Genomic DNA, 16,142 nt, shown 5'->3' with positions numbered 1-16,142 from the left:
ACACAACCACACAGCCCTTTCCCACCAGCTGACAGCATGTCCAATTTTCAGGCTCTAGTTTACATACTAGTAATTATAGTGCAAATGCATCTCCACCCAAAGACAGACTTGTAGTGAGCATTTGCTAAGGGTTGGGGACAGTAGTCCACTCCATATCTTCCATGGCCAGGTTACGGAGTTGCTGTGCAGGCAGTTTCTTGGGCTGCCATTACAGCCCGTTACACTCCAGTACAGGCTGGGGACCCAGCACATCTCATCTGCAAGTGAGGTGGCTGCCAGTGAATCTGTGGAGATGCTGATCCTTTGGCCTCTCTCCAAACCCACATTCCACTGCTGCCAAGACAGAAGCCACCCATATAGCCTCTTCCCAGTCTCCTCCTCACACAGCTGTTCCATGGCACTTTGGCCCTCCATGCATGAAGAGAGAAGCAGGGAGCATACACTCAGTGATTCAGTGTCAGGGGTGGGGTTTTATGGTACGTACAAGAATCAACAGTAGGAGAAAAATAATTTAAAAAAAAAAAAAAAAAGTCTTACTGTGATGTCCGCGTAGAGGGATTTGCCATACATCCGCTTGTATTCAGTGCGTATATCCAGCAAGTCAACCTCGCTGCGCGACACCATAATTCGAATCAGAGTCCTGTCTTTTGTTCCCGCTCCCTGTGAAGAAACCAGTTAAGTGCATGAATACAATCAGCTTGCAAATTCTAGACAATTCAACGCAAATTGGAGAGTCCAAGGGCCAATCCTTCCCCATGTTATGCCAGGACAACCCCACCAAAGTCAATAGGATTGAAACCGTGTAACAAAGGGCAAATTTAGCTGACAATGCTTTAGTGAATGAAGTGTGTGCTAACAGGACATTACCACTTTCAGTTCCTTGCACAAAGAGCAACCAAAGAGGATGATGAATTTCCACCCATTTCCACACATTCCCATTATTGTTAACCCTTCCTTGCTTTGGTCATTTGTGTAAATAAATGCACTGAGTTGCATTTCTGAGGAAATCCCAGTTTTAGACTCATGCTCTGGCTCTAAGAACAAGAAATAGAAGCTAAATACATTTGTAGGAAGGTGTGAAGGCCAGGGGTTTGCATTACAACGGTTATTAGTTTAACTTTAGTGTCTTGACTTGAATGGGACTTAAGCACACACGTAAGTGCTTTGCTGAATTGTGGCTTTCATAAATAGACAGAAGGTTATGATCATGTGCAGTTCTTTAATAAATCCCCTACTGAAGGCCAGATTCCATCAGCCTTACTCCTGGGTGAGCAATACCTCACTCCTGGAGTAATTCCATGAAAACATATGTAGAGCTTATCGAAAAAAGGTGCTTTTCAACATGAACAAGGGCCAGATATGGACATTAGTAAGTACAGTAATGCCTATCCTAACATGGACAGCACACCCCAAGCTCTTCACATCATTTAAAGCCGTAACTGGGATGATTTTCATCCTCACGGCCTAATTAGCTTTATTCTGTGCTCGCACAATAACTGACCAAATCCTTGCTCAGTCAAAAACACATTTTACCCATTACTAATGAAGTTATGTTTTATCAGTGCCAAGGCACTTATGCAAAAATACGATGATGCACGGAGAGACCTACCTTCATGGCTTTATGGAGTCTTTCTGCAAAGAAAGCTGGTGTATTTTTCATGCACTTAACTGCAAAAGAAATTGTATTAACAGGTTAGCTACTCACAGCTAAATAAAAATCACTGTACTTCACTGGATTTGCTCTGAATCAGGTATGTACTTCTATATATTACACACACACACACCCTACCCTGTTCCTGCTCACTTGAGTTAGTCACTGAAATTAACTTTTAATTTGCAAGGCAAAGTTTGTAATTTTGCATCAGACTGGCGGTAGTTGTAGTGTCTGAGAAACCTCAGTACTTCCTTGCTAAAAAGTAAATCTTTCAGTCAACGGACTGAGTCTAGTTATGGAACTGAGGCAGGGGAACAACATTAGGTCTTTGCCAGTCTTCCTGATGCTGAGAAGTTCTGGTGCAAATTTTCTGCAAGGGGGATTCAATTTCTTGTCCTAAAAATTCAAGGAAGTGGTGAAGCTGGTCAGATGTGTCCCATTCTCTCAACTTTCCAGCCTCTTGCTGTATCATCAAAAATACTAGTAATTTCCTTCAAATACTTGACAGCTGGTTTCCCTCCAGCTGCCAAGTCTGGGATTTTTAGACAGAGAAATAACCAACAACAGGGATTTAGGACAGTGCATGGCACAGCATTAATTCCAGGTAACTTAGACAACCTAATAGCCGTTGGAGCACATGCAGAAACAGGTGGCAGTTTAGCAGCTACACAGCCACAAAGAATTTGTATTTTAACAGTTCTGAAAGATGAAAGAACTATAGTCAGCATAAAATTTGAAAAGCTACTAAGCTATACTAGCAGTTCAAATTACCGTTGTTGACTCTGGGGAAGATTTTCAAAGGTAGGAGTATAAAATTTAACTCCTAAATCCATTTAGGAGCCTAAAATCAGTGGGTTAACTTTCTAAAGTTGCTGAGCACCCATAAGAGTCATACTGAGTCAGACCAAAGGTCCGTCAAGCCCAGTATCCTGTGTTCTGACAGTGGCCAATGGCAGGTCCCCCAAAGGGAATGAACAGACAGGTAATCATCAAGTGATCCATCCCTTATCACCCAATCCCAGCTTCTGGCAAACAGAGGCTAGGGACACCATTCCTGCCCATCCTGGCTAATAGCCATTGATGGACCTATCTTCCATTAATCTATCTAGCTCCCTTTTGAACCCCGTTGTAGTACTAGCCTTCACAACACCCTCTGGCAAGGAGTTCCAGAGGTTGAGAGTGCATTGCGTGAAAAAATACTTTCTTGTGTTTGTTTTAAACCTGCTACCTATTAATTTCGCTTGGTGGCCCCTTGTTCTTGTATCATGAGAAGGAGTAAATAACATTTCCTTATTTACTTTCTCTATACCACTCATGAATTTATAAACCTCTATCATATCCCCCCCTTAGTCACCTCTTTTCCAAGCTGAAAAGTCCCAGTCTTATTAATCTCTCCTCATACAGAAGCCGTTCTATACCCCTAATCATTTTTGTTGCCCTTTTCTGAACCTTTCAAATTCCATATATCTTTTTTGAGATGGGGCAACCACATCTGCACACAGTATTCAAGGTATGGGTGTACCATGGATTTATAGAGAGGCAATATGATATTTTCAGTCTTATTATCTATCCCTTTCTTGACGATTCCCAACATTTGCTTTTTTGACTGCCGCTGCATATTGAGTGGATGGATTTCAGAGAACTATCCACAATGACTCCAAGATCTCCTTCTTGAGTGGTAACAGCTAATTTAGACCACATCATATGTATAGTTGGGATCATGTTCTCCGACGTGCATTACTTTGAAATTTCATCTGCCATTTTTTTGCCCAGTCACCCAGTTTTGTGAGATCCTTTTGTAGCTCTTCACAGTCTGCCTGGGACTTAACTATCTTGCACCTTCCACTGACTTCAACTGATTTAGGAGCCTAAATTGGGATTCTAGTTTTGAGTCCAGCAGCTGCCTTCAGTGGAAGCCTCACCCTTCACTTCCAGGCAAGTTATTTGTTCTTTGTTTTAGTAACTGCACTCAGGTTCCCAAGGACTTTTTAAAATCTTGGCATCCCCATCTAAGTGAAATCTAGCTTGAACTGGCTTTCCATAAATTGTTAGAAAGGTAAAAGAGCATATAAAGAATTTACTGACAAAAATCCCACCCATCATTTCAATAGAATGAAAAAAATCTACAAACTGATCCCATATTTGATATGAATAAACAGTCAGTCACGCAGTGTAAAACAAACTATGTAGTAACCACACCACACAACTGTCTCATTACGATGGTTCATAGGGAATTACACAAGCATGAAAAGCAACCAACTAAGATCAGGGTAAAACGTAAGGAGCAAATCTGAAAAGGAGTGTTTCATAGCAATGCACACTTTATATGGAAAAAATGTAGGTTTCTTGGTTTTTAATTGAAAAGTAGATGGAAGACAGCAATCCACATATACACACACACACACACACAACTGCCAAGGATGTGCACAATTCACTTCAAAACAGAGAATTACAAAACATTAAAATGTATGTTTTCCAATTACCATAATCAGCTAAAACAATCCACTTGCACTGCAAGATATTTTGAGTTTATTATTGTAAATTACCATCTGTACAATCCAGAAAGCTTTAAAGAGAGCAAAACCAAAAGGAAACAAATATTTACAATTAGACTTTTGTAGACTAGGTGCAAAGAACAAATCATCCTAGGGAAAAGGCTGATTTATGCAATAAAAAAAACTGATCAAAACCAGGATTTCAAACACACTAAAAAGGTTTCAGAGGGGTAGCTGTGTTTGTCTGGATCAGTAAAAACAACGAGGAGTCCTTGTGGCACCTTAGAAACTAACAAATTTATTTGGGCATAAGCTTTTGTGGGCTATAACCCACTTCATCAGATGCATGGAATGAAAAATACATTAAGCAGGTATAAATATACAGCACATGAAAAGATGGGAGTTGCCCTACCAAGTGCGGGGGGTCAGTGCTAATGAGGCCAGTTCAGATAGGGTGGATGTGGCCCATTCCCAGCAGTTGACAAGAAGGCATGAGTATCAGAGGGAAAATTATTTTTTGCAGTAACCCAGCCACTCCCAGTCTTTATTCAGGCCTAATTTGATGGTGTAAAGTTTGCAAATTAATTCCAGTTCTGCAGTTTCTCATTGAAGTCTGTTTTTGAAGGTTTTTTTTGTTGAAGAATGGCAACTTTTAAGTCTGTTATTGAGTGTCCAGGGAGATTGAAGTGCTCTCCTACTGGTTTTTGAATGTTACAATTCTTGACATCTGATTTGTGTCCCTTTATTCTTTTGCGTAGAAACTGTCCAGTATTGCCAATGTACATGGCAGAGGTGCATTGTAAAAAGGGTTATTGCTTTGCTCGCCAACTAGAGTCCCAGACCTGTAACTGGATCCACATATCTGGCCCCTTGCACTCTTGTGAAGTCCCACCAAAGTAGGAGTGACTCCATGCGGGGAAAAGGGCACTCCTACAGGGAATCAGACTGCAGGGTCCATGCTGTGACAATAGAGTTTCTTTGCTGTGGCAAACGGTAGCCTTTTTGTATACATCGTCCTCAGTGTTAAATACGATGCCAAAGGTTTTACTACGGTAATATGTACTTAATTTGCCATTATTTCTGTTCTGTAGGTCTGGCTTTCTAATGTTAGGATATGATTAATCTGCTATGAATTTTTCAATCATGGCAAAAGCCAAAGAAATAAAGTCCCATTTAGGGTTTCAAAAAGCCATTGGAATGACAATCTAGCCAAGCAGAGAAATACAAGCAGTTAACTAAGAGAGCAATCAGTCCTAAAACTAGATTTCAAAAATGTTAATTATTAGTAAAGGATGGTTACCCAGACACTGTGCACATGAGCCAGGGAGTGAAAAATAAAGGACATTTACATAAAATTCAACATTTTGTAAAGTTTTGTTTGGAACTTGCATAAAATGAACCCATAACTTTATCTTAATGCAGCCAAATGGCCTGTTCTTTCTCCTGTTGCAGTTAGCTGTAGTTTTGCTATTGATTTCAGCAACAGCAGGATCAGGGCCCCAATTTTTATGGTCACGTCCCTGTTCTAGTCACTGTTAAACCATGTTAATCAGTTACTTGTTAATGTAATTAAGGAGAAGAATTAGAATTCTGTGAGAGGCTGCACTCGAGTGTCATAGCACAGCAGTTATTTAGAGGAGGTAATTTGGAACAGATGTGTAAGTAAATTATCTTTAACAATGTGCTTTACAGAGAGGATGCACAGCAATTCTAAACTGGTGAAGCGAGACCCAGTTTAGCTGCTGTTTAAGAAATTGGGGCCTAATCCAAAGCCACTGAAGTTAACAGCCTGATTTTCAAAAGGCACTCAACACATATCACTCTTGTTGACTTCAATGGAAGGTACAAATGCTCAGTACTTCTGAAAATGAGGCCAAGTATGCTTAATAATTACATCTCCTCTGTCTAACAAATTCTAATTTTAAGTCCAGAGGCTGTCTTCAGTGGAAACCCCACCCTTCCTTTCCAGGTAAGTTATTTGTCGCGTTTTATTAACCGCAGGCAGGTTCACTAGGAAGCTCAACAAAAAGGCAAAAAACTAGAACGACAGGTCAGGTTTCCTCTGGAAAAAAAAACAACCCAACTCCAGCAAGAATGAGCAGTTCAAACACCGCAGCTATTCCTGCTGCTACCATCATATGCTGCAACAGCTTCTATATACTGAAAGAAAAAGACACACCTACTGCCACCATGCCACTTTCGAGGTCCCCAGACATCTCACGAGATATGCTCTTCTCGATATCACGGTTACACATCCGCTGGTACTCACTGAAAACTGGAGGGGGAGAGAGGAGAAAAGAAGAGAGTCTTGTATGATGGGCATTGATTCATGCCTATACTTTTCAACTTCCTCTGAAGTTATACTTTGCTTACAGAACTTTTACAGTAGCATTTGGTGATGGTGGTTCAAATGCTTTTCAGGCCAAGTTTGCCAGTTTTCAAAATAAAACAGGAAGTTCATCCTTCATGCCCGGCAAGACTTCCCCACACTTTGTACTCCATTTAGAGGCCATGTATTTACAATCTACACCTTCTCTTCATGGTAACTGAAGGGTGGATGTGGATAAATAGGAAATGCCTTCCTCATATCTCCCTGTCTTGATTTCTGCTTCTTCAAGGAGATAGAAGTCATAGTCCTGCTATTGGCGACAACCTTTTAGAACCCAGCATGAACAGAAAAGGTGTCTGTGGTAAAGAGAGGTGTGTGTGTGTATATATATATATATATATATATATACACACACATACATATACACACACACACACACACACACACACACAAAAATCAAATAAATCAATCTTTAAAAAGATCTAGAACACAGCTCTAAATGTAAACGTTAAAAAAAACCAAACTTCACATTCAAACAGAATAATTAAAAAAAAAAAGCCACCACCCTAACAATCATTTAAGGTGCCAGACTGACAACCTGGCGACTCAGGTTGTCCAATCACAGAAGAGGTACAGAATGAGCAAGCTTCTCCAGGTAGCCTAGTTAGTGCATTTGGAGGCTGGGGGTGAGTGGGTTGTTCATTCTCCATACTTCTCCATCTTGGCCTCTTTGAGACTGTCAATCATACAACAACTTTCTGGTCATTGCCAGCCAGCGCTGGCTTCGAACTAGCAACCCCGTGGTTAAGGTTGGGAGCCTAATTCATTTAGGCTCCTTTGAAAATCTCAGCATAAAGACTATAGCCTGGTCACAGTTCCTTAAGGTTAAGCAGTTCATTTTTAAAACTGATGACAGACTGGAAGGAAACCTTTAAGGCCTTCGTACAGTAAGTGCTACTCTGTTAATCCAGGATTAGCCAGATGCCTTTTAGCTCATGTGGTAGAGGCTCGTGCACTAAGCTCCAGAGATCCCAGGTTTGATCCTGCCCGCTGAAAACTAGGGTCTGTCGGCGATACACAGGCACTCTCCAACTTAAAATCTACTAGCACTACTAGCGTAGCAACTTTAAGGAGATACTCAGGCAATACTAGAAATAAACAAATGTACTGTTGGTATGTAGTATATTTACACAGGGTTTCTTTCTCGGGGGTGGAGGGATAGCTCAGTGGTTTGAGCATTGGCCTGCTAAACTTAGGGTTGTGAGTTCAATCCCTGAGGAGGCCATTTAGGGAACGGGGGCAAAAATGGGGGATTGGTCCTGCTTTGAGCAGGGGGTTGGACTAGATGACCTCCTGAGGTCCCTTCCAACCCTGATATTCTATGATTCTATGATCACAAGGAGAACCAGGGATGTGGGCAGGAGGGGAGGGCGAAGCATCCTTGTCTACTCTGTCACCATGGGGCATTTCTAAGGCACATCTCTTAGCCACACTGAGCATGTTGTTACAGAGATCCAAAGGAAAAATGAAGTCCAGGGTCCATACGCAGACTCCCTCTCTGTATCATGAACAAGATTTAGACCTGGGTGACTGCAGACTGTGACCATATGAAACTTCAGTTGTGTGGGAGGACAAGGAGAAAAATGCCAATACAAAATCTTCTACAGCTGCAAACTGACATTCTGAGCTATCATGGCCGTGTCTGCACTAGACATGTTCCCTAAAATTTCCTCTGCTGCAGCTCCGCCAGTGGAAGCATTAGTGCAGAGCAGCTTTCAACCATCATGTTGTCTAGCCCTGCTCAGAGATGGTGGTTAAAAAGCACCTTGTCTACACTACACCTCCCTTGCTAACACCAGTGGAGCTGCACTGAGAGTAGCAATGCTGAGACAGTTTAGGGATGATAAAAGACAAGAACAGAGAAGACCCATGTTGAGATCAGAGCACTATAGCATTGGATATAGAAGAACTAATTGAGCATAGCACTAGATTTAAAGGCTGAGATTCAGACCTTCTTTTCCTCTCTCATACCACCCCAGAGTCCCAATACCCAGCATTTAAAAATGGCGATAACTGAAGAACAATTACAGTATTTGTGTATAGACTCCAGAAGAGCTACTGATATGACTGTAACGAGGAACATGTGGGATTGCCATGCGGGCACATGGATGTAAAAATTAAGTAGAGCGCCTTAATTTCTTCTTAAGGCACACATTCAGACAAAAGATGAGTCCCTATAATGGTTTTAGATTTAGGAGAGATGTATGCCTACATTTTTCACTGTTACACACACACACACACACACACACAGCAGGATAAGCTAAAAGCAACGTGTATGTGTGTAATCTAAGCTCCTTAGGACACATTTATGTAGCAAGTCAGGACACCATTACCTGCCCTGAGGTGAGCTCTGCTCCTGGTACACAGAATGGCATTGAACTTGGATTCGTCAGTCCCTAGACGGTTCTCTCCAGCAGCATAGAGCTCCTAAACACAAAAAAGAATCCACACTTCATTAGTTTCCCAGTCTGGTGGCTTTTCGACCTGCCTTCTAGGCACTTAGACACTTCCCCTCTTCTAACACTGACCACTTGGTCTGAACATTGCTGGAAAATAGGATCGAGCAACAAGTGACCCGAGTGGCACTAGATTGAGTCTTTACGCACATTATGAGCCTTCTCTGAATCCATAATTACCAGTGAAAGATGCATAGATGCTTAACTACAAGAGCTCCAGAGTACCCATGTTAAGGGGAAACCCCTGGAAAAAAAGATTGGCCACACAGGGTGAGAGTAATTCTTGCCAGTGATAAGGTTCAGTTCTAGTTTTCATCCTAAAATATTCCCAGACACTGTCAGAGATCCTCAGAATTCTCCTAGAATAAAATTCACCATGAAGAAAGCTAATTTTATTACTATTTAGTTCACACTAGGGCACTAAATATGCCAGGCATGGTACAGACCCAGAAAAAGGCATAGTTCTTGGCACAAAGATATTATTCTCCCCCTTCCCCAGATAGTAAATGCTATGACAAAGTGAAACATTTCATTAGGATCCAAGTGTCTCCCTGCTGCACAAATCCTGGGTTAATGGGCTTTGAGTGGTTGGGAAGGAGAAGTTTTCCTCTGCTCCAAACATGTATTGCACTTAAAAAAATGGGTTTTCAGCCTGTGAATGCTTCACATATTTCCCTTCCACCCACCACACAAGGGCTTTGGCCAACGGATCCACAAACATACAGAATCAGAGCCTGATCAAAAGCCCATTGAAATCAATGAGAGAGTCTTCCCATTGCCTTCAATGGTCTTTGGATAAGGCCTTCCCTGAAACACACACTACTCCTGGGGGGAATTCTGCACCACTGCGCATGTGCAGAATTTATGTCCCCCACAGATTTCTTTGCTTCCCCTCAGAAAAATGACTTTCTGACAGGGAAGCAAAGAGAAGCCATAAGCACGGTCATGTGACCCTCCCCAGCAGTATGTTTTGAGTGTCCAGGGCAGCCAGCAGAGAGGTAAATCACTGTGGGGCAGGGGATGGGACTGGGGAACACCTGGCTGGTGGCTCCTACCCTGCACCAGGCTCAGCTGCTAGTCCTGGCTGGGCTGGGGAGGGCAGGACTTCCTCTTCCCCTGCACGGCATCCAGGGCTGTGTCAAACCCACCCCCAGATTTCTCCCCCAGCTGTTGGAAGCTCTGCAAAATTCCCCTCCCGGTGCTTCCTCCATTGCTCCTCCACTGCAGGGGGAGGGGGTCACTATACAGGGAACTGCTCCCCACATCCGCCCAACCTCCGCGCAACCAGACCCCCTCATACCAAGACCCTGCCACCGAGCCTTGCCCCTCCCGCCCCCCCCCCACTCAGAACCCCCCATCTCGACAAGTACCACTTCCCCTGCACCTGGACCACCCAGACGAGTCACCCGCACCGGGATCCCCACCCTACCAAGCCCCAACCAACTGCACCTGGATCCCCACCCCACTGGGCCTCACTCCGCCTGCATCTGGCTCCCCCCACGAAGCCCCCCACACCCAGATCCCTCTCCCAAGCTCTTTCCCCCTTAAACCCAGACCCCTTTCCCCCCCCGCTGAGCCCCAACCACCTTCAACTGGACCCCCCCTTCAGAGTCCCATTACTGGTACACCCAGAGCTCCCGAACAAGCCCCAGTGCATCCAGATCCCCCCCACACCCAGATCCCCCACTGAGCCAACTGCACCCAGATTGCCCCACATAGAACCCTCTCCACCCACACCTGGATCCCCCAACATGAAGCCCCTCCACACTTGGATCCTGCCTACCCACACCTGGCATGGAGGGGCAGGGTCCTGGAGTAAGCTCTGTCCTTGTGCTGTGTCAGGGTTGAGTACAGCCTCACTGCTGAGTTCGTGGCTTGTGCTCCCCAATGCCATGCTGGAGCCTCCCCATTTATTTGACAAAAATTTGCAGAATTTTAAAATATGCACAGAATTCCTCTTTTTGGCACAGAATTCCCTCAGGAGTAACACTCTTTCACCTTCTCCATCTCATTCCTCAAAATCCACTCACTGGGACATAAGGAGCTCCTCACTGAACACAATTCCACAACACGAAAGGGCTGTGTCCTCCTAGCTTAGGATCTCCATTTCCAGCCTCCTGCAGCAGAACCACACAGTTCTATTGCTCTGTCAGGTTGGTCCACAATGCAATTAGCCACCCACAGCCGGCCCATACCAGCTGACTCGGGCTAAGGGCTGTTTAATTGCAGTGCAGATGTTCAGGCTTGGGTCGAAGCCTGGGCTCCAGACCCTTGTGAGGTGAAAGGTTCCCAGAGCCTGGACTCTAGCCTGAGCCTGAACATCTACACTGCAATTAAACAGCCTCAAAACCCAATCCTCATGAGCCTGAATCAGCTGGCACGGGCCAGCCGTGGGTATCTAATTGCAATGTAGACATAACCTCTTTGATCAGTCATTTTTACAAGTAATTTTTAAAAAGGGTCAAAAGAAAATATTTGTACAAAATCAACAAAAGTAGTAACAACATTTTGAAAGAGAATAACTACAAATAAATCTCTCATTTCAAGGTGCCCAGTTTGAGTAGACCAAATCCTATTGGATTTCATGGGAATTGTGCTACTAAACTCCCACGTACAGCGATAAGATACACACCTGTACATGAGGAAGCATTTCTTACTAACCTGAACATCCCTTTGGACAAGTGACATGTCTACATTTGTACTTTCATCTCTGTTTCCCTGAAAGAATTACAAATAGTAGCGATTAATATACACACTTTTCAGTTTACAAAACAGCCCCTTCCACTCAAGCTCCCACATACCCCCCAAAAGCCACTAAGTGGTTACACTTTAATGTTTATAACCTGGGACAAACAAAACCATTTTTGCTTTGCTACTGTGGGGATTTTGGTTCTGAAGGTAAAGCAAACTGCAGACCCTTTCACCTTGGGGAAAATAAAATTTCTAGTCATAGAAGTAACAGATAAAAATATATGATTTACTTGTAATCAAGTAAAGAAAAAAATAGTTGTGTGCAAGTAATAGTGTTCACGTGAACTCAGGAGAGCGTGTTTGCCTTACTGTTGCAATGCACTGGTGTAGGCATAAGGACAATAGAAAGAATGACATTGTTACCATCTTCATTTACTCCAAAACCCACCAGAAAACGTTATGAACCGACCTGTACTTAAGTGGATGCCAGCCCAAACATTACAGCAACACAAGTTACTCTGTTTACCTAAACCTAAGTAAAGCAAATACTGTCCTCTATCGTAATCCTATATGCTAAATACAGCCTTGTACTGTTCATTTAGATCATCAAGAGGGAAGCCTAGATTCTAGACTGGAATATATCTACTGTTATTCCATTTAATAGACAGACATTATGTTATAAAATGTTTTTCAAAGTAATTACTGGGTAGAATATCCTACTAATCCTTGCACAGGGACGGGGAATTAAAATAAATCCATGAAGAAGGTGACATGAGAATTTATGTACGGTAGTTACAGGATATCAATATTATCCAAAAATTAAGAGGCACTCGTCTTTTTATTTCTCAAAATTAAAATTATTTTGACCTATTTTTCTACATTTCCCCCCCACTCCTTTCACTCATCTCTGAAGACCCAGCAGCACTAACACAGACAGACAATCATTTTCCCAACTGGGGATCGATCTCTGAAATCATATACTGATTTCATTGGAAGTTTTGCAGGAGTGAAGTTTGCAGTACTTGCCCCTTTTATCACTGCAAAATAGGTAAGTAGAAACCAGTATTAGAAAAACAGGAAACTAATTTCAAACATTTCTTGCTCTATTTTGCATCAAAATTTCAAAATTGAAAAACAAAGAAAAAAATCAGATCAACTGTGTGTGTGGGTGCGTGCGTGCACACGCCACAACAACAAAATTACTTTCTAAACAAGTTTAGTTTAAGCACTTTGCTTCTTTCTTTTAACGCAGGTTATGTGATTCCTGGAGAAACAGCGAACTGGGTTAATTACAACTGAGTTCAAAAACTAAGGCCCCAGTTCTGCAAACATTTATGAACATGTCCCATTGCCGACCTTCAATACAACTGTAATGCGGTTTAAAAATTAAGTTGTGTCCCGCTGCTACATATTATCCTTTCTTATAACACAAGACAAGAAACAGGGGGAAAGTGGAGAAATATTTAGTGCCTTCAGGCTCCTCCAACCACTTCAGACAAGCTGTGTGTGGGTCGCTCTTTGGCATCGGCTTCTGGCAGACTCCACACGGGGGCATGCCCCCGCCCCAGGAGAGGGAAGGGAAATGGGGGGGGAGGCAGGGGAAACTCCCAGCAACAGGGGTTCAACTAGTCTAAACTAATATTAAAAAACCTATTTTTAACTATTTAAATAATATATATGTATTTTAAAGAAATATATACAAACAACAAGCAAGCTAGAGGATCACTCATTTGAACAAGAGAAGAAACGCTCCAACGACCGTCACTGACGGTAAGAAGGAACTGGAGAGGCGCAATGGGTACTGCCAAGGGAAAAACCTTCTGGCAACTGTGCACGCAGTGTGTGCACATCTAATTGGAATCAACATGAGCAAGCAGTGGAAGACTACTTATTACTTAAAAAGAAAAGGAGGACTTGTGGCACCTTAGAGACTAACAAATTTATTTGAGCACAAGCTTTCGTGAGCTACAGCTCACTTCATGGGATGCACAGTCTCTAAGGTGCCACAAGTACTCCTTTTCTTTCTGCAGATACAGACTAACACGGCTGCTACTCTGAAACCTACTTATGACTTATTTCCCTTTCTTGTAAAAAAGGCAAGAAAAGAAACGGGGGGGAAAATGGAGAAATATTTAGAGCCTGGAGGCCTGGCCACATGATAATTTTAAGTCTTTTCTATCTATCCTTTGATTCTCTTCTTAGCCAGAATAATTCAACCTGCGTTGCTAAGAGACTTTCACCATCTTATACCATGTGGCACAGTAAGGACCACGTGCTGCTGTGGTGGCCATATTCCTGACAAAAAAACAGCACACTTCAATTTTAGAGGCTAAAAACACAAGAGAGCAAATCCTCAGCAGCTGTAAATTGGCACAATTCCACCGATGCCAATGAAGGATGCCAGTTTATATCAGATGAAGAGCTGGATATCCATCTCTCTCTCATCCCACTATGTCCACTACTTTTCAGGAAGGATTGTACAGAAGTATTACTTGAGTGTTGAAGTACCTGAGAAAGTGAGATTAAAAGCCTCTGGAAGTGTCCAGATGTGTCACTTCGTATAGCTTCCTCCAGAGTTTTCTTAAATTCTGGAAGACCGAAAGTCATTATGCATATCTGCTCATTTCATAAGTACTTGTACACAACTTTACTACAAATCCAGAATTAAAGCCTCCAATGCCTGGTGGAGGCCTCTGATTTTTTTCCATTACTGTTATGAAAATGTGCTCAGAATGGGTGATCAGAAAAAGTAGAGTTACTGGGACTGTGTCAAGCCTAACCTGTTTTGTAGGTCCTACTGATTTCTCGAATGTGCTCATTACTGCGAGAAGACATTATTTCAATAAGACAGGCTTCATCTGTGCCAGCACCCTATATGCAAAGAAGAGGGGAGAAAAAAAAAATACACACATATCCTGGACACAGCTCACTGCTGTAATGTACTATCATGCCAAGAAACTATCGCCAGGTCAGAATTAAAACTAGGCAATTCAGAAGTCATTATTTTGTGTAAGAAATATTCCAGCTGAATAGTTCACACATTGCTCATAACACAAACACACATTAACAGGCTTTTTTCCCCCTGAGAAAACATAAGAGCCATGTTAAGGACATTAATTAAGTACTTACAAAGTATCTTACGTGATATCATCATTTATATCTGATTTTATACAGCAAATTTTACAGTTAAATGTGTCTTATAATGAACAATACTTGAGAAAGACTGATGTGATCTAATTCTGTTTCTGAGGGCAACTAATGTTATTAACTGTTGTTTCAACCCCATGGCTACTTTGCCTATACCCTGCACCTGAGACCTTCTATATAGACCTTGATGCTGTGATTCAGGGACTTAGATATTTATTTCAGCTCATTTTTGTAAGTTTATCAAAAAAGTTTAAGAATTAACATGTTGAAAAATTGAACTATCTTGAGAATAAAGTTTGCAAAACAGTCTGGAAACTTTCAATAATAATACCCAACATTTCTAGAATGCTTTGCATCATTTAAAGCATTGTACGTGAAGTCCTAGGTGAGATAGGAAATATATCCCCATTTTACTGATGGGGGAAACCAAGGCCGAGGTTACAGCCAAAGTTTTCGGTGCCCAACTGACATATTTAAGGACCTGATTTTCAGAGGTACTGGCACCCTAACCCAAAGGAAGCCAATGGGAGCTGTGGGTGTTCAGCACCTCTGATTATCAGGCCCATCATGCCTCAACTTGGCTATCCAAGACTGGAAGAACTTCAAATTAGCAGCCAATCTGGAAAATTTTCATCTAAATAACTTGCCTCTACCCACACTGCATGTTAATGGCAGAGTCAGGTTTAGAACTCAGTTCCTGAGTCTCACCAACACAGATCCTCTGCATAATGTTGTTTCTCTCTCTCTTTTTTTTTTTTTTTTTAAATAAAAAAGAGCTTCAAATCTATTTCACAATTACACTTGGTCGTTATCTACTTGAGAGGTGGGGCATAAACTATCATTTAAGAGACACAATCCAAAGACAAGTTTATGGGGGAAATTTAAGCACCCAACATGATTAACAAAAACTACATAATCTTAAAGGTTTAATTTCCCTAAACAAACCTTTATAGCCTCCTTTATTTCACAAACATCATACATGACAGGTGTCTTCAGCATTGCCAAGACTGTCTTCTCAAAGTTGCCCGACAGCTCAGATTTAAGATCTTTGATCAAATCCTGATTGGAGATAATTTTTAAAAAGGCTCAGAATCAGAGATATTGACAAATACTAGCATTAGGTTCTTGCAGCTTACTGGCACTTTTTCACATTCAAGAATAAGTAGCACGTACACAATATAAAATTGTTCCATTTAACGGTACTAATGGTAGAAACTGACAACAACTTTAAAAAAACAAAAACCTTCAAATGTTGTGTACTGAACAAAAGGTCAAAACGAACAGTTAGCAAAGTGGACTGACACCTTTCA

The 16,142-nt window shown here is 42.1% G+C and overlaps 1 protein-coding gene across 2 annotated transcripts in view; it reads right to left on the bottom strand.

Annotated features, from left to right (window-relative positions):
• ANXA11 (annexin A11) overlaps positions 1 to 16,142 on the bottom strand; it is a 61,436-nt gene that overhangs the window by 3,701 nt on the left and 41,593 nt on the right. For both annotated transcript variants that reach the window (XM_084633110.1, XM_084633111.1), the window contains exons 7-14: positions 15,778 to 15,891; positions 14,466 to 14,556; positions 14,194 to 14,273; positions 11,656 to 11,712; positions 8,872 to 8,965; positions 6,329 to 6,424; positions 1,610 to 1,668; positions 538 to 660 (exon numbers count right to left, since the gene is read on the bottom strand). In XM_084633110.1, coding sequence (XP_084489236.1) covers positions 538 to 660; positions 1,610 to 1,668; positions 6,329 to 6,424; positions 8,872 to 8,965; positions 11,656 to 11,712; positions 14,194 to 14,273; positions 14,466 to 14,556; positions 15,778 to 15,891 — 714 coding nt within the window. The remainder of the gene's footprint in view (positions 1 to 537; positions 661 to 1,609; positions 1,669 to 6,328; positions 6,425 to 8,871; positions 8,966 to 11,655; positions 11,713 to 14,193; positions 14,274 to 14,465; positions 14,557 to 15,777; positions 15,892 to 16,142) is intronic.

This window comes from Lepidochelys olivacea (assembly GCF_965140295.1).
Source record: "Lepidochelys olivacea isolate rLepOli2 genome assembly, chromosome: 7".
NCBI classification, from domain to species: domain Eukaryota; kingdom Metazoa; phylum Chordata; order Testudines; family Cheloniidae; genus Lepidochelys; species Lepidochelys olivacea.
Note: the sequence above shows the minus strand (reverse complement) of the source record. Positions and strands in the feature narration are given on the sequence as shown.